Source organism: Cyanistes caeruleus, chromosome 2 (assembly GCF_971803275.1).
Source record: "Cyanistes caeruleus chromosome 2, bCyaCae1.hap1.1, whole genome shotgun sequence".
Classification (NCBI taxonomy): Eukaryota; Metazoa; Chordata; class Aves; order Passeriformes; family Paridae; genus Cyanistes; species Cyanistes caeruleus.
Genome location: NC_141702.1, coordinates 120,918,153 through 120,942,300, shown reverse-complemented (window position 1 = coordinate 120,942,300; position 24,148 = coordinate 120,918,153). Strand labels below are relative to the sequence as shown.

Sequence of the window (24,148 nt, the reverse complement as noted above, 5' to 3'; positions counted from 1 at the left end):
TTCTACCCCATGCATTTCAGAGTGCTACAGAGTTACTTCTTGCAAAACTCTTGTATCTTTCAGCTCTCTGACATTTAGTTTTCATCTTAAAGATGCCACACTGTCCCATTTACAGAGACAACTTTCTCTTTCCTATAGCCTTGACATGCTAACGGTGTCTGCAGAAGAAATGAAAACAGGAAGCGAGTTTAAACCATCCTTCCGTTATTGAGTCCTTTTTATTGGAAGATCCCAAGAACAAAAAACTATCACATCCCTGACTTCACAGTCCATACAGGAGATGAAAATGCACGGAAGAGAAAATAACTTCAGTCAGAGCTCTGGAGCACACCGGGCCCTGTCCATGCCAGCAGGAGAAGAAAGGCAAAGTCACAACACTTACACAGAGGACGTGCAGGACCACAGCTCCGTGTCTCCTGTCCTCGTTCGTGAAGATGTCATTGGGGAATTCATGGAGAGCTGCAAAAAGCGGGGAAGGAGGAAAGAAAGCTCAGATGTTTAATCAGCTCCTCACACCCACCCCATGTGCTGTTCAGTAACACAGCGAGAGGCTGCCCAGCCCAGCCCTGCAGCCGCCTGCCTGAGGCTCTGCCTCACCTCCCTGTGGCTCAGCTTACCTGGTCCTCGGGAACCACCTTCCCCAAAAGTTTACTGTGCTGTTTCCGTCTGTGGCCAGCACCACCCTGTGACCCACAGATGCCCAAGCGGGGACAGACACCCCCCTAGAGCACAGCACACCTCCTTCCTCAAGGGAAGCAGTCAGAGCTGTCCAGAGCAGGTGCAGCATCTCCTGGAGGGGTTGGGAGCTCTCTTCCCACTGCCCAACAATCCACGGAACCACTGAGAGGAACACACCACGCACTTCACAGCCTTTGCTGCAAATGCACTGTCGTAAGTCACTGAAAGACGAATTCCCTCCATTCGCTCAGATGCTTTATTACTGCTCTGGATGTTAATTGGATTATAAAGCTCTTAAGGACAGCCTGCCAATTAAGCTGCAGGAATGGCTTTGGGTTATAAACCAAGAGTGTGAAGACGATGCTCTAGCGCTCAAGTGATTCTCAGTAATACCAGATTTTCGAACAACAGCTTTCTACTAATGGTCAGTTCTTCACATTCAGCCATCAGCTGGAAAAAATCAAACTGCCTTTCACATCTTTAGCATTAATAAAGCTCCAGCAATAGGAACTTAATTAGCAATTGCACAGAAGATTAAATGGAAAAACAATCCGGCTTGCTCTCCCAGTTTTGCTGCCTCTGAAGCATTAACTGAGCAAAAGGCAGCTACATTTTTATTTTTTTCCTCATGCAAGCAACAGCTCTACCCAGGCACTGCACCTGAAGAAGAAAACACTCTTTTTTTTACATACAGTCTTTTGCCCAAAGGCACAGGTTATTACTGCTAATTGTATTCCTGTGGATTGGTAAATTCTATAATGAGTCCTAACAAACTAGCAGGAGCTACTGGAGCAGTACAGACAGCATCTTTAAAATACTCATAATGGAGGAATGCAGCAATATCCTTCTCCTTAACGAGAACCGGTGATACCTGTGACTTTTTACCACCAGTCAGGACTCATCCACCAGGAGCTGTGACTCCTTCCTTCCGAGGCAGAACTAGTCCTGCCAGGCTGCCTTCCGCTCCCACCCCATCACCCAGTGTGCTGTGGTACAGCTGCCAGAGGTTGCCAGAAACACTCTTAGGTGTGCAGCCTAAGGAAGTAGCCAGGGAGGTACCAGCATGAGGACCAGCACGAGGTCGAGAAAAACCCCAACAAGCAACAGAAAACACTATGGAAGCTGGGAGACAATGAAGGTAAATCAGGGGAAAGGATTCATCCTTCCTCAGCAAAACGTCATTATGTGAAAACCCAATGCTTCCTTCACAGCTTTAAGAAACATTCCTGACCGTTCCCTGGTCTGCGAGAGAAGGAAACATGGTGAGGTCTGCCTGCAGCAATATGCAAAATGGCTTGCTAATACACGTGTGTGTGCTTCCCCTCCTCCTGCAGCTGCCTCTGAGATTTTACATTCATTACAGACAGATGATAAAAATCCAATTGCTTTATCAAGAGTCTCTGGGAGGTTCAAGGAGCCCGGAGTGCACCTAAGGTAAAAGCATACAGGGAAAGAAGAGCACAAAAAGAGCATAAGCTGCCTCTAGTGTCGGTGGCTGGGAATCCTGGCCCTCCTTCCTGAGTGCAGCAGAAATGCCCAATGCTCCCTCAGGTTCAGGTTCCCACCCCACACCGGCAGGAACTGCACCTCCTTTTCAGAGGAAATCCAAGATGTCCATCAGCACATCCTCCACAGCATCGTCCAAACACAAACGCGTTCAGTGGGTTACACTTGGAAGCACGCAATTATAAACTAATGTATGCAAATTTGAAATCTGCTGCATTTTTATTAGCTGCATCAGGTGCAGATGAGTACAGAGAAGAGGAAAGCTTTGCAAAACACAGGAGCTCCTTTCTAAGAAGAAATAAAGGGTGCTGCTGGAACACCACTCCAACAACAGCTGCCCTATTTAGCAGGTTATAAAAGCTCAGACAGTTTGTTATGTCGCTTAAAGAGTCCCCAGCCTTTGTACAGAAAATAGGTGCAGATTTTGCCGGGTTTATTTTGATTGCACAGAAAAAAACCCCCAGCCATCCTGCCAACGAACCTAAACTCAAACAATAAAAGACTTCTGCCTAATAATCCACTCTGGTCCTGCAGACTTGGCAGGTATCAGCCTGGAGCAGAAGAAGGGCAGGATCTTCACAGAGCTCAGCACCTCCCCAGTTACCTCCTGCATGGGCATTAGGCACAATTCCTAATTGCTGCTGAGCAGCCCAGCACCCAGCGCATTTTCCCAGGGGTTTCCAGCCCTTGGACATACACAACTCAGTCTCAGTTTTCAGTTCCTGAGGGTCACATTCCCAGAAAATCGAGGGCTGAAGTCTGCAGCTCAACACAACACTCCTTCCAGGGGTTCTACCTTGCAATGGGGCAACTTGCAGAACTATGAATTAATCCCAGGATTATGTGCATTTGCAAGTAACTGGAATTAAATGGCCATCAGCAAGGTATGGATTGGCCTTGGAAAGGGAGCTAAATATTACAGGAATAGATGAGCAGTAGGTGTGAGAAGCTGTGCTCTCTCGCACTTGACTCCAGGTGCTCTGACAGGCAGTGGCTGCCGTGCAGGACATGGAGCCCACGCTTTTTAGAGACACCATCACAAGGGTATGGCCAGATTCAGAGGAAAAGTTTGGATCTGCACCCGCCAAGAGAAAATTATTTTAGTCGTAATACAGTGAGATAGAATGAATTCTTGTCTTATTCTCAATCAGTGTGCAATTCTGTACAACTGGAACCCTGTTCAGCCCTGGTCACAGGTGACTTATAGAAGGTTCTGCACCACACTGCACTCAGAGGATTGGCTGGCACAACACAAACCTGTCTCTGCCTGGGCCAGGTGTGCAAGGAAGGTGCTGCTGTACCATTCCTCACGGGGTGGCACTTTTCACAACCCTCTTCCCAGCTACTCCTTTCCCTCTCACAATTCAATGTGAAACTCTCCGAAAGGACTGCTTTTCAGAAACACATCACTGCACTGGATCAATAGTTCTACAAGCTGTGACATCCACTTATTTTTTAAGAAGTCTTTATATTGCTAGCCAGTGTATGCACTCTGGGGACAAGAAAACCCTTGGGAAATCTCCCACTGCTTTAAGAGACACAAGAGGTTCAGCCTGGCCAGTGAGTTACCAGCACAGAAAACAGGCAAATTTACAGCCTTGGTCTGTTTTCTCCTGCTGTCCCCACAATTCTTTCTCTGCGAATTTTGCTGCCGTCACCTATGAGCGACAGATATTAGTGGAGCAGACCTTGTGACATCAGCCCAGGCCAGATCTTTTCCATCTATGCTGATAGATACACAGGGAAACAAAAGTAAACTTAAAAGCAATTAGTTATCTTTCTCCCAGTACACTCAGAATCATTGTTTTAAACTCAAGCTCAAGACTGCTGCTGGGTTTGGGGTTAACAATATCACATTCAGCACCTGTCTGCAGAGTGTTTCATCCAATTCCCTGACCTCCAGCAGCACCCCTGGACAGCCGCAGCTCTGCCTCCCTGCTATCGGTCCCTCACAGGGAGCAGGGACCTGCCAGGGTGAACCTGCAAGCACAGGAGGTGAGTGGGCTCAGGAAATGCTGGATCTGTGCAGCCTCACAGCTCCCACTGCCTGGAGACCAGCTTGAGCACACCAAACCCTGTCAAACTCTGTTCCCATGGGGAACAATGTCAAATCACACAGCACAAGCAAGGGACTGTGAACATCTTTAGCTGCCTTTAAAATCAGTGAGATCAGTCAAGTTCTCTCTGAAGGGAGGGTGAGTACCTTTTCTTTTATATATATATATATGTGTGTATATATATATCTAAATGTTTTACTGTCTGCCAAGTGAAAATGGTGTTTGCATTGCAGTGGCATGAGCTAAAATGCAAGGAGAGCCAAACTATGGTGATACATCAATAGTAAAACATTTTGCTAATTTGTCACTCGTGTCTCCACATAACTGCTGCAAACCAGCAGCTGAAGCAGAGCAGGGCACAGACCCCGGGGTAAATCATGCAGCACACCCAGAGGCACCACCCCACACCTCACAGTGGCTTTTCCAGGCTCTGTGCCTGGCCCCTGGAGCAGCCCCTGGGGGCACAGACAGCGGCCATCCAACAGAGGTGGCAGCAAGAGGCAGAGCGGTGGGAGCACCCCTGCTGAAGCTACTGAGCCTGGCCAAGTACCTGCTCACAGGTGCCTCTTGCTGGGATGAGCCAGACAGGGCAGGCGTGGTGTGAATAAAATGGGTGAGGTCTGCGTTTCCACTGAGTAAATCAGGCGTGGGCTGGGGGAAAGAAAGGAGGGAGAAGATGGAGAAATACGAAGTGGTGCACGAGATGGTGAACCCTGTACACCACGGGGAATTCAGAACTGGCAGCTCATTTGCAAGGGAAGTGAGAACAAACATTCCCTGCTACTCTGGAGAAGCAGTCAAGAGAAATCACAGCCTGAAAGCAGCCGGCAGAGCAGCCCCCAGGGCCCTCCAGCCAGGCAGCAGCCGCACGGCAGCTCCCGGGAAGCCCCACTTGTGCCTCGCAGCACCAGCTCCAGGAAGGGCAGCTCCGGCCAGACCTGGGACCGGGCTGCAGGGCTGTTTCACCGGGCTGCAAACATGCACACACCTACCACAGGCGGGGTTCTGTGGGTGTCCCCAACAGCTGAGCTGCTTGTCATTCCTTGCACATCTGGCTGCCAATTCTCCAGAATTTCAGATGTTTGGAATTGTGCAGAAATTGCAAAATGAAATTCCTTTGAAAGAGGCACGTGAAGTGCCCAGCCCTGCACACCCCATACTGTGCGGTCCCCCTTTTCTCTGTACTCTCCTGGCTGTGTGCTGGGTGGCACTGCACCCCCAGGCTCAAGTCCTGCTCCATCGTGGGGCCCCTCCTCTATGCTGGCTGGCTGCACACACACTCTCCTGACGCTTTCCTCCTCCTCAGGAAGTAGTCTTGAAGGAACAAACCCCTAAACATAAGCAGAGCCCTTGTGAAGTCAAAAAGGTTCTGCCCTGGCTTCACTGCGAATGAGTTGCTTGCAAGGTCAGAGGCACATCAAGATCCTAGGCCAACAAGCAAATATATCTCAACATAAATGTAGGAGAAATCAGAAATAATAAATAACATGCAACAGCATATGGTTCAGAGAGAGTTTAAGCCAAGTAACAGCAGCAAGTGACCTTTAAAGAGAAGGTTATACTTCCCTTTGTTCAGTACAGGGGCTAATTTCTGTCACAGTAAGAAAAGAATCTGGCAATTGTTTCCCAGGATCTTTGAGCTTTTATATTCCTGTGTTTCACTTGACCATGCTATATAGTTAAGCTGCTTAAAAAAAAAAAAAAAGTGTGTGTGTGTATATATATATATATATATATATATATATATATATATATACTTAAACTGAAAGAGGGCAGGGGTAGATTGGATACTGGGAAGAAACTCTTCCCTGTGAGGGCAGCCAGGCCTTGGCACAGGGTGCCCAGAAAAGCTGTGGCTGCCCCATCCCTGCAAGTAAGTGTCCAAGGCCTGGTTAAACAGAGCTTGGAGCACCCTGGGACAGTGTAAGGTGTCCCTATCCATGGCAGAGGGTGGGACTGAATAGGCTTCAAGGTCCCTTCCAACCCAAACCATTCTGTGGGATTCTGGGGTAGATTTTGTTCTGCTCTGTGCCCCTGTCCTCATCCCGAGCAGCAGTTGCTCCTGTGAGAGGAAGCACAGGGAGCTATCAGCAGAACTGGTAGAGGACAGCTTTTACAGACCTCAGCACAGCTGGTGTTGGATCAAGATGTTTCCCTTGACAAATGCAATGCTTCTGCAAAGTGATCCATTATCAACCACACACTCTGGTCAGAAATAGCTGGCACAAGGAAGGTTCTTAACAAAAAACCACAGCAAGAAAAGAACAAATCCCTGGCTGGCTCCTGTCCTCACACGAACTGCCAGAAATTCCTAATAACTTACTGGCTTAATTACAGCTATTCTGGAGTTCCCAGACTTCTTCTGATTTGGAACGGAATATAGTCCCTCTTTCATTAGCTTTATTTTGGGGAACAAATATTTATATGGTGTTCATATCCATGGGCAGACTAACCAAAAAAGGCAACTTTATGAGAAGCACTTCTATAAAGCCACCTGGGAAGGAAGAGATGCTGCTGTTACCTATCTTTTTTCCTTGGGAGGAAAAGGGAGGGACTTTTTAATCTCTCAGCATCCCAAGTACTGGATGTAGGGATGCCATAAGTTCAGAGGAGGGGAACAAATTCCCCTGTCTGCTTCAGTCTTAGCCCCATTATAGGGGTGGGTGGCTGGGAACCTGGATTGCGCACACAAAACAAAACAACCTTCTGCAAAGAATCAAACTTTTGGATTTTGCCAAAAACATGTTTAAAGTTGTGGCTCAAGCATGTGGTCCAGGAATAGAGGCAGCTGACACATGGGCCAGCCAAAGCCAGCCCTGCCCAGCAAGCAGCAGGATAATGCCACTGTGAGCACCTGTAGCGTGCACAGGCACAGCGCCTTGGGCCAGGAGAGGGTGTAAGGGGACAGAGACCCTGGAGTCACAAAACCCTTAGGCTGGAAAAGTCCTCGAAGGTCACAGAGTCCAGCCCCCAACACAGCCCTCCTGCCAAAGCAGGCTCTGCTCCAGGCCACCCCTGCCCTCTCAGCCTGGAGGCTGCCATGGGCTGTGCCTCCCACATGCCATCAGGGCAGGGATTTACTGCCTGCAAATGAATGTCAGTGTTTGAATGGTCCAGGCTCATCAGCAGAGCAGCTCTAATATGCTTTAAGCTGCCCTGAATGTATAAATTCTTAAGGCTATTACAATCTCTTTGTTATTTTACATTAGGCATCCCATCAACCATTTTCTTACTTCAATATAATCAGTGTTTACCATTATTTGGAGATTAAGTCTGGATAATGAGTACACATGGCCTGTCTCCTGTAGAGGCCAAGAGCTGGTTGGAAAGGCAGGGCTGCTCTGCCATGACAGGGAGCCATTGTCCCGACACCCTGGGGAGCACAGGACAGGACCCCAAAGTGTCTTAGGGTTTTCCATTTAAGAGGATCTGCTCCCTTCCCTCTCAGCCACAACAGAAGCAAAGACATCCTTTCCTCTCCCATTTCCATCCCAACACAAGGTGCTTAAAGTGCTCAGGCACTAAAATCATATGTAAATTATATTTAAGAAATCAGAGAGAGTTCCATGCTTCAGACATCCATCATTTTCCTCTTTGCATATAAAACTGCCAGGGAAAATTTCCATTCCAAGATTGCAAGGTTAAAATGCTACACCTACCTAAAGCATGTATAAAAGGGAAATTAGAGCAATCCTTTACTTTGATAGAGCAATGAAAGTACATTAGAAGGGAATTCTTGGGGGTGTAAACATTATCATGGTGGGGATTTTCAGGTGACAAAGCAGCATGGCTCTCAGGATGATAGCCAGCCTTTTGCAAGGCATCCCAAGGACTCTGGCTTCAGCCTGGCTTGGGATCAGCCACAAGCCCAGCTCTTCTGGAAGAGAACTGCAGTCAGCTCTCTGCCTGGCTGAAACCCACAGCGCATGGCGCTTGTGCCCTTTGAGTGTCATCACCTTTTCTAGTTCATTGGGATTTCTAAACACCACTCTGCTCCTCCAAGAGTACCTCGGACCCTCAGCTCACACCACCAGCACACCTGACAGGTCCCCAGAGTTACCTGCTAACGGTCTGGGCATTATTTAATCCCATTTTTCAGCTATTGCACTGTGAAGTTCATCATGTCCAGGCTCAACTGGAAGGTTTCTCAGCCTACTAATTACCCTGCCACAGCAACTCCCTTACTCCAGGCTGAGATTTCACCAATTTTCTTAGTGTTACAATGCATTCATCATGTACTTGGCAATGACCATCTCAGAGAAGATTAAGACATGTGCTGTCCCAAGAAATGGGATGAATCACATTATTTCTAAAAAGAGTCAGGGCAACTGCACACCATTCTGCTGAGAAGAGTCAGCTGGGAACTGGGGATGGCTGTGGAAAGAGGAGGATGCAGCAAGCAAGATCCTCTATGGATGGGAACCTGTCTAAACAAACTAATTGCTTACCAACAGTTAGCACTGACTAAGGACCTCCAGTTGACTTCAATCTGCTGCAATGTGACTCCAGCAGCAAGGCTGTCACAACACCCCTTGGAATCAGTGCCCTCAGAGGGCTGAGGTCAGTGAAAGTGCGGGTCCTGGCTCTCCAGCACAGCCCTGACAGAGTGCATGCTTTCTGTTCCCCACATCTCAGCTTCTGAACTGCACAGGAAGCTTGAGATATTTTTGTCTCCTTTGTAATTATCTGTATAGTGCCACCCTTCCTTCTTGCTCTTACTTTGTCTAGAAGAGTGTCCCTGAGGAGCTCAGTGCTGCTCAGGGGACCGAGCCAGAGAGCGAGCACCATCAGGGTCCAGATCTTTGGAAAAGCCATACCCAGGCTTTGCTCTATGCTGTGCCACATGGCAGAGCTGGGTCCTGCCCTTTCCTCTGGGGTCCCACCGACAGATTTCAGTTTTGCTTTCCTGTTTTCCTCCCAGCTGGTTCCTACACAGCAGAAGAAGACGCGGTTCAGTTCATTCTGTGACTGTGGGGAAAAGCGAACATGCAGCACATGCAGATGAAGCAAAGTACACGGCAGGTCCCTCTGCAGTTATTCATTTTGCTTTATGGTGACAGGCAGGCTTAGAGCCCAATCTCCAGCATAAAAATCACATCAATCAATGTCAGCATACTATTCATACATCAGAAAGACAACACTGGCTTTAAATAGGCACCAGTGGTTGCAGAAGACAAGGTGCTTCCAGAACTTCATCTCCGAAGCGCCTTTCATCTCAACCAGAAACTGAAAGCCCCTAAATATAGGACTACTGTTAAAAATTCATGAGCTTCAGCAGCTATTTATCAAAGTCAGGGAAATAGGATATTTTCATGATGGTGAATGGGTTGACATTCATTACTGATAAGCAAATGTGCCCTTTATTACCATTTTAGAACAGAACATCGCTACCGATACCCAAGGAACGTTGCATTACCACTGGGCGTTAGCATTAGCTTTGCTACAATAGGCACATCATTCCTGCCATCTGGATGCCTCATGCTTCTCAGCTCCCAAATGATGATGTGGATGAGGCCAGCTCCGTGGAGCTTGACCGAACAAGGCTGCTGGGAAGGTCTGTGCCAAAGGTGGGACTCCTCTCCACCAGTCATTTCCCAGACCGCACCTCCAGTGACCCCTCCTCCCTCCAGGCCCCTGGATGCTCTCAGCAGAGCCCACTGGAGAGTCCCAGCTCCTCGGTGGCAGTGGCCACTGGACACAGGCAGCAACCCCTGATCACTGCAGGGCGGCAGATCAGCACCAGTGACACTCATGTGGCTACAGCCCCACAGCAGGTGACAGTGCTGACTGGGACATCATCAATGGCAGCTCCTTTCACATGCACAGCCTCCTACCTCAATCACTGGACCTTAAAGGAGCAATCAGAATGCAGAAGTGAAAGAATGGTTCCTCTCGGTGATGGTTTAAGTTTCACTTGTCTTTTATATATACAAACCTTCACACACTTCCTATGCTGACATGGAAAAAGCATTCATTGCTGTCTGCTGGGAGAAAGGAGAAGCAGAGAGGAAGGAGGAACCCCCTCACCTCCCCTGAATGACAAGAGAAAGCTGGACACAAAACCGGGGTGGTCTCATTTCAGTGGATCACTGAGAATTTGTTCTTCCAAACAATCAGAGGGAGATCCAAGGGCAGCTGTAATTACATCTAAATCCCCACACAGGGAGAACTCTTTTACATGTGGCTGGAGAAAGGACCATCTGTTTTATGAAGGTACTGCTAGGGTCTTCTTTAATTTTCTTTTTTATCCCAATTATACTGTTTTCCCCCCCTTCCTCCCTAAATGAAGCATTGCCTTGGTAATACCTAGAGTCTTAAAATAAGATTGTCTTTTCAAATGAGAGAGTCTTTAAAGTAGGATTATACCTTACAAAGGCAAACTAGTCTTTCAATCAATTCCGGAGGATACACTTACAACTTCATTACTCTGCAAGAGCCTACATTTACTGGGCAACAAATGAGAAGCCTTTAGAGGAAGTGTCTCCAGCCTCTCCTTTGCTGAGCACCCCAAAACTGCACTCTGGTGCTCCTCTGGAGCATCAGACCAGACCAGGGTGTGGTCCTGGTTTCAAAGGTGCCATCAGCCAGCAGGAAGCTGAGGATGGACAGGCCAGGTGGCAGGAAGGGAACCATGGCACAGCAATCTGTGGGGGCTTTTAAACTATTTCTCCTCCCTCCTAGCTCTTTTCTATAGCAAAAAATCCAGCATCATTGAAAGGTTGGCTTGCCAGGGTGGTGCTGGCATTGCTTATGTTACAGCTACAGCTGGAGACAAAAAGAGCAGCCCAGATATGTTCGCCCATCAATACCGTAGTTAAAACATTCCACTTTTACATCAAATATCACCCACCTCATCACCCCGTCCCCCTCGCCTGCCAAGATGGAGGAACAGGAAGGCAGCACTCCTATCCCCAAGTAAAGTCTCCTTGTGTGAAGGGCTGATCCCTGAGGAAGCCAGACATGACACACATTTTATACAGCCCCCGCCTGCCCTCGGCAGGCCTGGAGCTGCAGAAGGGTCACATCATCGACAAGAAGCCCTCACCGCATTCTCACTGAGCAAATTCCAGAGATTGCCAAAGAAGCAGATGCATAAACCAGGGCCATGAGCTCACATCCTTCCTTCTCTGGCAGCTGTGGATGCACTCCTGGGATGAGAGACCCACCTGCACCCCACAGGGTCCAGGACAGGCTCCCACCCAGGGCTTCGACCACCTCCAGCTGCTGGGCCCAAATATTTACTGTGTGCTGCTGCCTGTGCCCCTGAGTGACATGAGATCCATCAATCCCATCCCATCCCACAGCTTACAAGGGCAGCTCGTTAGAACTGGGGCCATCTGCTGTTGCTTGCTGCACAAACACCTGAGGAGGACAGTGCTGATCCCTACGATCCGCTCTGGAAACTCGCTCCTCAGCTGTGACCCGGACCTTCCTGAGCCACGGGGAAAATGCAAATGCTTCAACTTCTGCCATTATGGAAGGGCCCAGAGCCCCTTCCATAAAGCATTAATATAGGGAAAATCCAGTTGCACAACATGTGGCTTTTAGCATTAATGGCTGCAAGGAGACAAAACACATTTAAAGCAAAGCCAGGGAGGATAGCAAGCACCTCCTTGCATTTCGTCAGGCTACAGGAAAAGCACTGTACCACTGAGGACGCTGAGCCAGAGGGCTGGCAAAGGCACAGGCAGCAGGAATAGCCAGGCAGCCCAGCGAAGGACACAAACCAGCTCGGGATGTGAGCAGGGATACAGATGAGACACTCCAGAAACAAGTGCAGTGAGCCAGCCAGGCTGTGAGCTGCTCCTGGCGATTCATCCTGTCCGGAGGAGGCTTCCCTCAGCCACACAACGATCCAGGCTGATTTCCTCTGCTGACCTATACACCGCTATGTCACACTCGGGGAACACATGCCAGACACTTTCAAAGAGCTTTGGGGAGGTTTAGCCAGAAGGGCAATGGATTTCAGTGGCAATCACACAGCCAAATACCACGTTTCCCTTGGTGGCGTAACCTTTGCGTAAGGGTTACACTTCCCTGCCGTCAGTGATCTGCAAACAGTCTGAAAAAGGCCTGGTGTGTCCCTAGCACGACCCATTTCACAGGCACACCTGCCAAGGGACCCTGTGCACCGCAGTGCACTGAGGGCATTATTGCCAGGTGTCACTGCAGCCACACAGCGGCCCAAGCACAGCCCCTCTCTCTGCCTGGTCAGGATCCAGCAGGGATCCAGAGATGTGTGTGCACAGCAGCTGCAAGTCCTGGCAGCAGGGGAAACTCCAGGTGTTCGCAGAAGGACGAGGACACAGCACCAGGCACTACCGAGCTTCGGGGCCCACGGCTGTGGCGCAGACCCTGGGGAAGCGGGCAGGAAACAGTGAATCCTGTGGCTGCAGCGGGCTGGGAAAAGCGGATTGCTGAGAGCCAGGCACGCCTGTGCATGCTAACAAGCTGCTGGATGGCAGGGCCCTCCAGAGCCATCTGAGGAGAAGCACTGCCGGCACTGCAGCAGCTCTGCCATGCCCTGCCCGGCCACAGGTGCATCAGGGGGCCCTGCACAGCAGCACCTTGGTGCTCACAGTTTCACACCCAGGCCCTTCCGTGGGCCTTACACCCCTCTCAGCCCCGCCAGGGGAAGCGGAGGACAAGCCACAGTGAGCCCAGCCGTGATATCCCACACAAGAACACAGCATAAACAAACAGGTCCCAACTCAGACAGGTTTTGCTGGTGAAGAAAAAGCTCTACAAGCTCTACATTTTATCTACACACTGCTGTTGGCATCTCTGGGGCTACGCTGGATTTCCTAAAGCACAGGGGGCAGCAGCAGAGTTCACTGTCACACAGGAGATCCAGAGACATCTCAGAGAAAACAAGACGACAACACCACGGTGCTTGGAAATCTCCTGCTCTGCTCTCCAAAAGAAGCCTGTGTTTTCAGAGGCATTAAAAGCCAACAAGCTGGGACCACTGTACAGCCAATGCATTTGGCTTGCCAAGAAGCAGAATGGATGCAGAGGGAAGGCAGAGGCAAGGAATCATGAGCAGCAAGGCAGTTGTGGCCCCCTGAAAGCAGACTGAGGTGCCAGGGCACAAATCAGGCCTGGCAAAAAACACCAGCACCTTCCAGTGTTGCCTTCTGTCAGCTCTGAGCCACTGCTAATCCCATCAGATTCCCCCTGGGGTTGATCCCTTTTACTCTACAAGACACAAAACCTGGACACAGGAGACATTCAAAATACAGCTCATTTCCTTACCCCAGTTATCATTCCACATCAGTCAGACAGCAAAGATTATTACAGGGTAACAGGGTTGAGAAGAGAGTTGCTGAAAAGGAGTATTTGCAGGGGTATTGGCAAACCAATCCCCTCGTTCTGCAGGAAGGGGCAGCACAGTTTGTTCCAGTGTGCTGATTAAAGCACAGCAGCCTGGGACGGGGGAGTCAGCTCTTGTTTGGGGGGTTCTGCTCAAGTCCAGGCAGCCTCTGCAACCCCTGTGCAGAGCCACAGCCCCGCTGCCCTCAGCACAGCCCACGCCTTGCCCCTCCTGCAACCCAGGTAGCAAACAGAAAAAAGAAATAATTCTCTTTTTCCTTTCTGCCTCCTGACACTCTCTGTCCTCTTTCTCACAGCTCCAGGATATCGATCCCACCACCGCGAGTCCTCTGCTGATGCCTGGGAAGGAGAGTCTCCCCTCCACCTCCCTCCTGCCGGGGGTGCACAGCTGCCACTGCCCACAGTATGGCAGGCTGAGAAAGCAGAAAGCCCCAAATAACAGAGGCCACAATTCCTGACCCCCTCCCCCTGTGCTCAGGACTGCCCTCAGAAAGTTCACGCGGTGAGTAATACTCCTCATCCCAAACGCACTACAAGCTGGGTTTGCAACGAAAGGCTCTGATTAAACCTGGCATCTATTGCCAGCAGCCCTCCCAGGAGACAGGCTGTATGGCAAACACAATACGGAAACCCCCACATGTGGAATTGGATCCCTGCTGCTGTAATCCGGGATGAGCACAGAGCTACTTACACAGGGCACTGGTAAAGAAATAATTACTGGAATTAGCTGGGGGCAAGATCTGCAGGAAAGCCTTTCTCTAGTGACCCAAGGCTACATATTTTTCAGGGCACATGGAAGCCCTCACACCTTCTCTCTAGATTCCTTCAGTACCAACTTTTGGAGACAACCACAAACACCTCCAAGATCAGTATCACCCTCACCAGCGTGCAAACATCAGCAACAAAAAACTGTAAGAAGGCTGTTGAAACAAACACAGCCCTAAATGACAGCAGGACCCCAGAGATCCTTGAAACAGCCCCAGCACCAGTGCTGGCCATCCCTGGGCTCTGCTGGAACCATGGCACAGTTGAACAGGAGATCCATGACAGGAATGACCGCTGTCCTGTGGTGTGGCACAGCCCTACATCTGCCACCAATACTCAATAACCAGCCACATCAAAGTTCTTCTTATGGCCTGGTCAAAAAGTAAAATATTGCACAGATATTGCCAGGTGCCCAACACTAGGGATTGACAGCACCTCTGCTACGGGCCCTGACAGAACAACGCACTTCCAAGCAAGGTTTAGCAAAGCAAAATATCACCAAAGAGCAGCTGAATATTAATTAATGAGACTGGAAGCCACAGCTCTTCACCCAGGAAAACCCTCCCAGCTATTTTGTGGAACAGGACAAACATGGCCAGATACAGTATCTTCACACTAGCTTTATCTCCCCGCATTGTTAGTTCCCAGCAGCAAACAGGAGAGGAAAGCACTGCTGGGTAGACAAGCCTGCCAGCTCTGACCCTCCAGCTCTTTCCTGAAAGAGGCACAGAAGTTCCGGAGCTGGAATGTTTCTGGGTCATGGACCCAAACATGCCCTTCCAACAGACAGCACAGCTGGAGGAAGCCACATCTCCCTGCCCTAGCTCAGGGTAACTCAGCCCCCCTCTTCTCACAGCCCCAGGCACCCTCCAGGTGCCACTGCTCAAGCCCCAGAGAAACCCAGACCAGGTGACCTTCAAAGCTTTCCACCAACCCATAGGATGTTATGATTCCATGATAATTAACACAACAAAACCCAAACCTGCTGCGTAACAGCAGTGACCAGAGTGACCCAGCACACCTCTGCCGACCGCCTGGACACTGAGACTGAGGTCACCAAACCAGGAGGGTGACAGCCTGGTGCTGGCCAGGGTGAATGCACCCCTGCATTCCCCCACAAAGCCAGCTCCAGAATGATGGATGGCTGTGCTCTGCACGAGGGCACACAGCAGCCTGCTGGCAGCTGCAAATTCAGAATTGGGCAAGAAGCGACCAAGTATTTGGATCACAAATACCCATCTGTTCCACTGCTAAGGCTCCTTTCCATAAGATTTCCCAAAACTGCTGCAAAGAGCTGACTAATCCTCTCACGGCACAGGCATCACCCCTGTCACTCCACTGAGCAGCACGGAGCTGCAGGGGGGTGAAGTGACTCGCCAGATACCGAGGGACTGCCTTTCACACTCACAGACTGAAATACTTTCTCCCATTTCCACCGGGCTCAGCATCACACCAGAAACCACCCCACCCCTTCCAAACTCCAATAAAAACCTTTCAAGCCTGATTTTATGGGATTCAAACCACACAGCTTTTATGGAAAATGAAATTATTTTTGTTAAATGCCTCCCTCCTGCCTCCAAAAACCCTGACTTTATTCAGCTCTCTGCTGAGAATTTCCCTATTGTAATCTGGCTCAGCCAGAGCAAACCAAAACCAAGGCAAGCTTTTCTGCTGACTGCTTTAACCCACCTGAAGCCTGAAACATACAGGGCAGGCTGGTTTCCAGGACAATGGTGCAAGCTGGGAATAAGACAACTTCAGAGGTCTGGACCCCTTGGAGGGGACCTGGACGTGGACATGGAATACAGCCCAGGTACCGAAAGACAGAGGATCTGACCCATCCCAGTGCTCGGCTACTCTCATGGAAATCTGGGACATACACTTCAGCTCGCTGACAATGCCATAACTTAGTCTTGAGACTGAGAGCAGCATCTGACCCCCCAGAACTACTCCAAGCCATCTCCCTTTGTATGGAGTGACTGGATGGAAGGAAGTACCCCGCCCCAGTGTTAGCCGGACCAGAGCAGGAACATCCTGGTGCAAGGAGTTAGCCCCTGCCTGCGCTCTGGCATTTCCCCCTCTTCCCTTTCCACACCTGACTTTTCCCTGGCCCACTGTGCAGGTGTCTGCAGGTGGCTGGGACAGAGCTCCAGATCTCCCACAGCACACACTCTTCCCAAAGCACACACTGACACTGTGCCACAGCCATGAAAACGGGACACACTCCGTGCTTTTCCCACAGCAAGGCTCCATCGAGCAGTAAAGCAGAATATTTTTTGCCCCAGCCACAGGGAAAGAATTAATCTGTAAAGCAGCACACCCTTGGATGATGCCTGGGGAAGGCATTTCCATCCCCACCTAATGCATTTTCCGATGAGTTTCCTGAAATGCCTCCTGGCCCGTGACAGGTCAGCCCCGCCAGGGTGGCTTTTCCTGCGCAGGACGAGGCTCTCTGCCATTCCAGCACAGCTGCCTGCTCCCCATCCAAGCACTGTGGAGGCCAAGTTTTCCTTTTTCAATTGCTTGATATACGCAGTTGGAGCTCTAATATGTGGATAGGATCCCCAGGGAGGGTTTGTGGTTGGCTGGGAACATTTCCTAAGGTGTTTTTGAAATCTCTTTTAACTCCGAGATTTCTCCCTCTTCCCTGTTGTTCCTCTTATTGCTGCCAAGCTGAAACATAATGAGTTCATTTAAACTGGACGTGGAAAGGTTTGCAAGGGATCTGTGAAGCTTTAGGTGTTCCCATGTCAGGGACAACAGCAAGCAGGTCTGGCTGAAACATCTCTAACAACAGGTGTGTTTCAAACAGACAAAGAACCAACACAACTCCCTGATGCTGAAATTTCAATTTAACAAGTATTTCAGTGCTTGTCAAGCTCCCTAACGAGGCTTTACCCAAGTTGACCTTCCATGATCTCCCTGGCACCAGACCATGGAGGGAATCCCCAGACTGTTTGCTAAGGTCCCATCACTCACAGCAAAAAATTCAACAGTTCACGAACAGAAACACTGGGAATACGAAAGCACTTCCAGATCACACCTCCCACTGGTCCTTTCCTGCCTACTGTGCAATTTACAGGTCTCCCTTTAATGCCTGGCCACCCTCACCTGCCACAGGAGCGCAGGGACGCGATCTGCCTTTTGCTGCCACCTCACAGACACGACAGGGATTTGCTAATCAGCCACTCCTGCTCACTGCATTTTCCAGGTTAGACCTTTCCCCACCCAGAACAGGCCATGAGGACAGAAAAAACACATGGTTAACATCCTCACTGCTCAGGGAAGAGTCAGGAGGCTTCACCCAAGATCCAACCACGCTCTGCTGCGCCTGGCACGTACAGCAGGATCAACTTGCATCTTCTCCTAATGAACAAGACGTGCAAAAAGGTCCTCCCAGTCTCAGCCAGCTAGCTGGTGGCAGATCTGGAATGATAAGCTCCAAAACTCCCACTCTGCTCATTGATTTTGGCTGCCAGTGCTACATCTGATGAGACCTGTGTGACACAAAAAGCCACCCTAGCTACCTGGGATTTTAGAGATGGCTTACACTCATTATGTTGGTGATGAATTTCAGTGGACTGCAGAAACCAAAAGGTTTAGTTTTGTTTAAATGAAAAAGTTTAGATTAATTTAAAAAGCACATTAGACTAACTCACAGGAGACAGGTCCTGTCAGTGCCTATCAGACTCCTCAGTTCAGATGCAACTGCTGAAGACCAACTGGTTCTGCTGGAGCTGGGATAGCAAAACCAACCTCTGGCCTAGCCCACTGCAGAAACTTTCTACACCTCCTAAATATACCAAGCCACTCACCTGCAGCACTTTCTCTCTGGGGCAGGATCCAAAAATAGCCAGATTCTGCATACAACGCCTTCTGAGCTGGCATCCAGGGATGGCAAAGGTCAAGTGTGCTTTGTTTTGGCCCTGCTCAAGCAAGCCTGCCCCTTTCCAGAGAGGGCAGCCAGACCAAAGATCCTATTTCCAACACCAGCCTCAAAGTTTATGTTTCACCTCCATCCTTGGCGGCTGTTTGCAGTTTTTACTGTTTACCCTCACATTTAATCCAAAAACAATACAACATGCTCAACAAAGATGTGTCAGGAGAATGCAGCACACAAAATAATATCAGCAGGCAGGTCACTGGAAGTTTAGTGGCTGGTTGCCAATCAGATAATGATTTGCAAGCTGTTTCTCAACACGTGGGTGAGCACATGGGGACCCTGGGCTCCAAGCTAAAGACATGTTTTTTCTACGAGATGAAGTGCTCTCAGCACACGAAGATACCAGCCTACAGAGTGATGGGGCTACTTGAAGTCGTGCTTAGCTTTTTGTCTCGTGGCAGTTCATTAAACAGAAGAGAAACGTGTTCCCACCTGAGTACTGGGCTCCCAGCACTCTCTTCTGGTGCCTCATGAACACCACTCAGCTCAGAAATGAAACACAGCAGAGCATCCACAGGGTCCTTGGGACCCCTCAGCTCCCAAGGGAGGCATGGATTCCTCCACCCGAGCAAGCTGCTCCGCTGGGGCTGCAGTCTGGCACCTCCATGAACACTTCCCTCCCTGCAGTCCTGTAAAGCCTTTCAGTACAACACTGGATTTGAGCTGGGATCTCACTGGTCCCAGTCTGGGCCTGGGCTGGCTTTCCCTCACAACCCTTTCTAGGAAGCCCTTCCACACCTCCCATCTTGTGGCTAGAAACTTGTTTCCAGCCTGTGTTTATCCATTGCCCATTCCTACCCCCTGCTGTTGTGCCAATCCTGCCCACCAGTTTAGTGCTAGCCCCTGGCTATTCACAGATAAGATAGCACTTTATTTTTTTTTACTTATTGCACCGAACAAGACCAAGGTGTTGGTTTCTTGTTCTGAGCCCCCACAGTCCCCTGACTATCCCAGCACTTTACATTTACCTGCTCCAGCCGGAGTTCCTTCCTTGGTGTGCTGACACTTGCAGCGAGCAGCCCTAACAAGCTCTTGGTAGAGCTGCAGGATGGGGCACAAACATTTTTTGATCCCTGCTGGAAATACTTCATGTGCCAGAGCTCAGGAACTGGCTGCCCTCCGTACAGGAGCTGTGCTGTGAATCCCCTCTCACAGCTATGGCTGCTGTGCTCATCCTCACGGCAGCCCGGTTGCCCTCCATCCCAACTCACAGCTGCCTTCCAACCTCTGTACACAAACCATCACCAAATACACAGAAAATGACCAAGCCCAGGACCAAAATCTGGATGAACTCCCCTACTAAACTGTTTCCAAGCTGCCTGCTTCTGCATGAGGATAAAACTTTAGGGCCATGCAGCTGGGCAGCGCAGATCCTGCCTGAGGGATTGATTTACTCCCATGGTGGTTTCCCAGGGAGCTTGGAAATGGCATGGACTCACCCTGTGCATCATTTCCCTACCTCACATGTCCTTAAGACCTCAGAGTGCAACGAGTTCCACTTCACAGTGACCCTCTCCCTGCGCTGTGGAAAGAGCCCAGGGCAGTGGGATCGTGGGGCCACCCGAGCTCGGTGACGGTGGCACGGGCCCAAGAGCCAACACTGGAGCGTGCATTCATTCCTTTTGGCCATCCACCACGGCCAGTGCCAATGCCTGCCTGCCAGGAGAGCTGGCTCTGAGCACCCCTCATGGTCCAGCTGTCCCCTCTCTGAGCCATCACCAGCACAATGGTGAGGGCTGAGGAAGCAGCAGAGGCCGGACAGCACCACTGAGGATGCCCAGGCTGCAATAAAATCCATCTGGCTCCTCACCAGGTTACTCCCCATGGTGTTCCTGTCAGGAGCCAAGAACTGTTGGTGACAGCAGCAAAGGAGAGCAGACAGACCACACAAAGCACAGGACACCAGATCAGAGCTGGCACAGCATGACAGGGTAAAGTGGCTCCTGAAGGGGTGCCCTGGAGACAATACAGCTGACCCCTGTCTTACCGAATATACCTAACCCGTTCAACAAGGTGCATGCAATTATTTTTGGCGACAATTACTGAATTGCAACATTTTTGACTCCTTAAAAAAAGCTGCCTGATCTTCCCTAATTATAATCTTATTCCCTAATTGTAATCTTATAAGAAAAGAAAGGCTGCAGCCTTCTTGCTACCTGCACAGATAACTCTCTCATTGGAGGCAGTCACAGAAATTTTTTGTTAGCAAAACAAAATTTTGTACATAGACTATAATGATACCAGTAAAGTAAAAAGGGGGAGCTCAATAATTTTTCCTTAAAATAACAGTTGTCTTTCATACACAATATGAAAATTAAAAGACAAACAGATTAGGAGATTAGCTCTCCAGAGGCAGACAAATGCCATCTGGTTTATGAAATCATGTTCTAGGTATGACACCCTTCTGGCAGATGATACATCTTTTGACATACATCTTTTGACATACACAAATGTGTTTGGGTAGCATAAATAGACAAATAAATAAATACACAAATAAATATAAATATGCTTAAAAGCTGCCTTCCCTCAGGTAACACTCGATAAACCCCCAAAGCTGCAACAGAACGTCTTTCATTCCTTAACCAGGGCTAAGTAGTGATGGTTTTAAGCGGAAGGAGGGTGAGTTTACATCAGATATTAGAAAAAAGGTTTTTTAACAATGCGGATGCTGAGGCTCTAGCACAGGGTGCCCAGAGAAGCTGTGGCTGCCCAATCCCTGGAAGAGTCCAAGGCCAGGCTGGACAGGGCTTGGGGGAACCTGGGACAGCAGAAGGGAAAAGAGACGAGCTTTAAGGTCCCTTCCCACCCGAAACAGCCTGGGATTTTGTTCCAAGGCCTGCCAGACAGTGGCTCCTGTGGCCCAGCAGCAGAGAGCCTGGCAAGACTCTGAGACCCTGGCAAGCAGAAGAGCTTTGGGCCCAGCTGGAAGAAAGACACCAGGAGGGGCCTTCATAGCATTTACTCTGCGTTTCAGTCTCTCCCCCCTCCCTTTTCATGCTGCACCTCCCCTCAGCAAGACAAGTCACTCCTTTCCAACCCAGGATCTTTTTGTCCCAGGGAATCCTAGAACTAACTTGCCTTTCATTGCTGTAAACTGTTCCAATCAGGAATGCTGAGTCAGGAACCCCAAGTCTGCAGCAGTTGTACTGTGGTTAAAAACAAATCCATCCTCTTTCAAGACTTTCCCTGCGTTATGTGCAGGGTTTACTGCCTTTCTAGAAGTTATTGCATTTCCAAATTTCCTGCAAGGCTTCAGTCTTGAACAAAAATACTAAGTTACATTTAACAGAAAACCACAGAGTATTTTCCTCAAGTTCACATATAAGAAAAGTTATTGGGCAGAACGAGAAACAGAAGCAGCTATTAGGAAATGATTACAGATACCTAGAAGCAAGATGAAGATTTCTCTTTTGCTCCATGAAAAAATACCTTGACTCAGCTACACAAACATTTATAAAGGTGGGTGTGAGTGAGCAGCTGTGCCCCAGCCCAGCGGCTCCTGCTGCCCCAGCCTAGGGGGGGCTCTGCCTTCCCTAAGGCTCCAGGGCTTGCAGAAGTGTCCAAGATGACCAGAAAACCGCTGTTGCTGCTGCTGGCCACTTTTGGATGAGGGTGTTTGGCTTTCCTAAAAGTTTAATTCAACTAAGACCCTGAATACTGATTAGATCCAAGCCCCAGCCTAACCCCTCCAAAGTTATGTAATCCCTGAAATCCAAAAAGCCTTGAAAAGCTTAAATGTGACAGCGCCAGTGATGTCATGCTGCTGAAAGGTTTCCATGGAAACCCCTCCTACCACTGCCACATGCCTGTGGCTCTCTGAGCACAGCATCCTCTGCACAATGCCCCCAGCACCACAGCTGGGGAGAGCTGGGAGGAAAGGGCCACAGCCCCCAGGTGCCCTCAGCTCCCCGTGCTCCCCATCCTGCCACACCAACAGCCCAGCTGGGTACACGGCTCCATCGCCTGCGCGGGACACAAGCCACCAGCGCCCCAGAGACCTCCCCACCCGACAGAACCCCCCAGAGGGCCAGCCCCAGACCAGGCAGTGCTTCTGAACAGAGGACACTCCATCCTGGCTCCCTCCAAGGCACATCCTCACCCCCATTCCCAGCTCCTGTCCCAGGCAGCAGCAGGGCCACATGCCAGCTGCCCTGCAGGACGGGCTGGCAGCCTTCACTCAGTGCCACCTCACACAGCCAAAGGGGCAAACCCATTTTCATCACGCACAAGTTAAAAAACAAAACCAGAAAAACTGTATAATCCAAAAGCATTCCTGAGTCCTCATGTTTGCAGAAAAGAGCTTAAAAAGTTTTCCCAAACCTGAAAGCAACTAAAAAAACAAATCTACTGGCTTTAAAAATCTCCTTTTCCCCCCAACTCTTCTTCACCAACCTTGTTATTTCTGTCTAAGCACAGCTGTAAGGTTTTGTGGTTTTTTCTAAGGAGTAGAGCTTAATTTTCTGACATATTGCTGCCTGAGTTCACCCTCGCCCAGCTGACGAAATGAAATAAATGCAACAAATTAAACTTTGGGTGAATTCAAGATGCAAGCAAAGGGACGGCCCTTATGGCTTTATTTCCCTCCAAGACATTGATAAATTCCCCTGTTAAAGGGGTCTGCAATTTTAGTCATCCTCTGATCATTCTGACACGCCCTTACATAAGGGTTACAAACAGATTCCACGTGTTCAGAGCCATCAGTGGCTCTGCCTGGGTTTGGTGCCCACAAGCAGAGGTAAGAAAACACTGGGAGAGTTCAGCTCAGCCCCAAAACTGGAGATCACCCCACCTAACTAGGACTTTACTGCAGATCACACAAATCATGCCCAATGGAGCACAGACGGCCAGAACTTCTCCTGCTTCCCTGAATGCCAGGTCCAGCTAAGCAGAAGGGCCAGACCCCTCCTCACGGGGTTTACATGCAGTCCCTTACCCTGGTTTTCAGAGGCAAAGCCCCAGCAGGGGACCAGGGACACCCAAGATCTGCTCTGTCCCACATTTACCCCCCAGAGCGGTTCCCAGTGGGAGGCTGAGGAATCCAAGATGGATTTGTTCAGAATGCATCACGTACACTTTGGCAAAATGCAGAACAGTCTCAAAAAAGCTTGAGGGAAGCATCAAGCTGCTGTCTCCTCATCTCCCATGAAATCCCTGCCAAAAAGCCTATAGCATAACGCAACAAAACCACACTACAGTTGTAACAATTTTTAAAATTAAATGATGAGTCCTTATATTTGAGCTTAGCATCAATTCCCTTTTTTGGCATTCACAACTTTAACAGTTATGCACACGTTCCAGCTTAGTTATCCCCAAAACATTATCCAAACATTACTATTTCAGGACATGCTGTGGGGCAAATTAACCCTTCTGGATTTGGGGCTGGCTGCTTTGGAGCATGTGCCTCCTGCCAACCAGACACGGTTTACTCGAGTCCCCCTCAATGAACCCTCCGTTTTCCCCTCAGACCAGGAGGGTTTTGCTTTACTTTCTTCCCCATATTCCCTGCCAGGCCCAGTGCAGCTCTGCAGGTATCTCTACCATTATTCAGTACAAGCAGAGGACAAGCGAAGCAGAGCACAGCCTGCCTGGAAAAGCAATGGAATGGCCAAACACCGTGGGGAGATTTTGGGCAGCCTCCCACGTGTGCTAGGCAGCCCATGGGAGTCTGTCCTGTACCACATGTGGCTCCTCAGCTGCCACCTCTTCCCCTCCCTGGGGACAGCAGCCAGCACCCAGCGCACCCCGGAGAGCTGCAGAGCCTCCCTCTCTGAGCCCTTACTCAAGGCTGCTTGCTGTGTGTTCCTGCAGCGCTTCCAGGGAACAGGACGTGGTGTCCCCCCCGTGACTGCTAAAGGTCAGTCCTCAT

The 24,148-nt window shown here is 49.7% G+C and overlaps 1 protein-coding gene and 1 long non-coding RNA gene across 9 annotated transcripts in view; one reads left to right on the top strand and one right to left on the bottom strand.

The window, feature by feature from the left end:
* SLC24A3 (solute carrier family 24 member 3) overlaps window positions 1–24,148 on the bottom strand; it is a 110,444-nt gene that overhangs the window by 55,152 nt on the left and 31,144 nt on the right. For all 8 annotated transcript variants that reach the window (XM_086879422.1, XM_086879423.1, XM_086879429.1 and 5 more), the window contains one exon: window positions 383–459. In XM_086879422.1, coding sequence (XP_086735548.1) covers window positions 383–459 — 77 coding nt within the window. The remainder of the gene's footprint in view (window positions 1–382; window positions 460–24,148) is intronic.
* LOC147655195 (uncharacterized) lies at window positions 458–18,718 on the top strand. The gene is made up of 3 exons (XR_015283924.1): window positions 458–4,379; window positions 13,871–14,076; window positions 14,362–18,718. It is a non-coding gene; the product is annotated as an uncharacterized LOC147655195 (long non-coding RNA).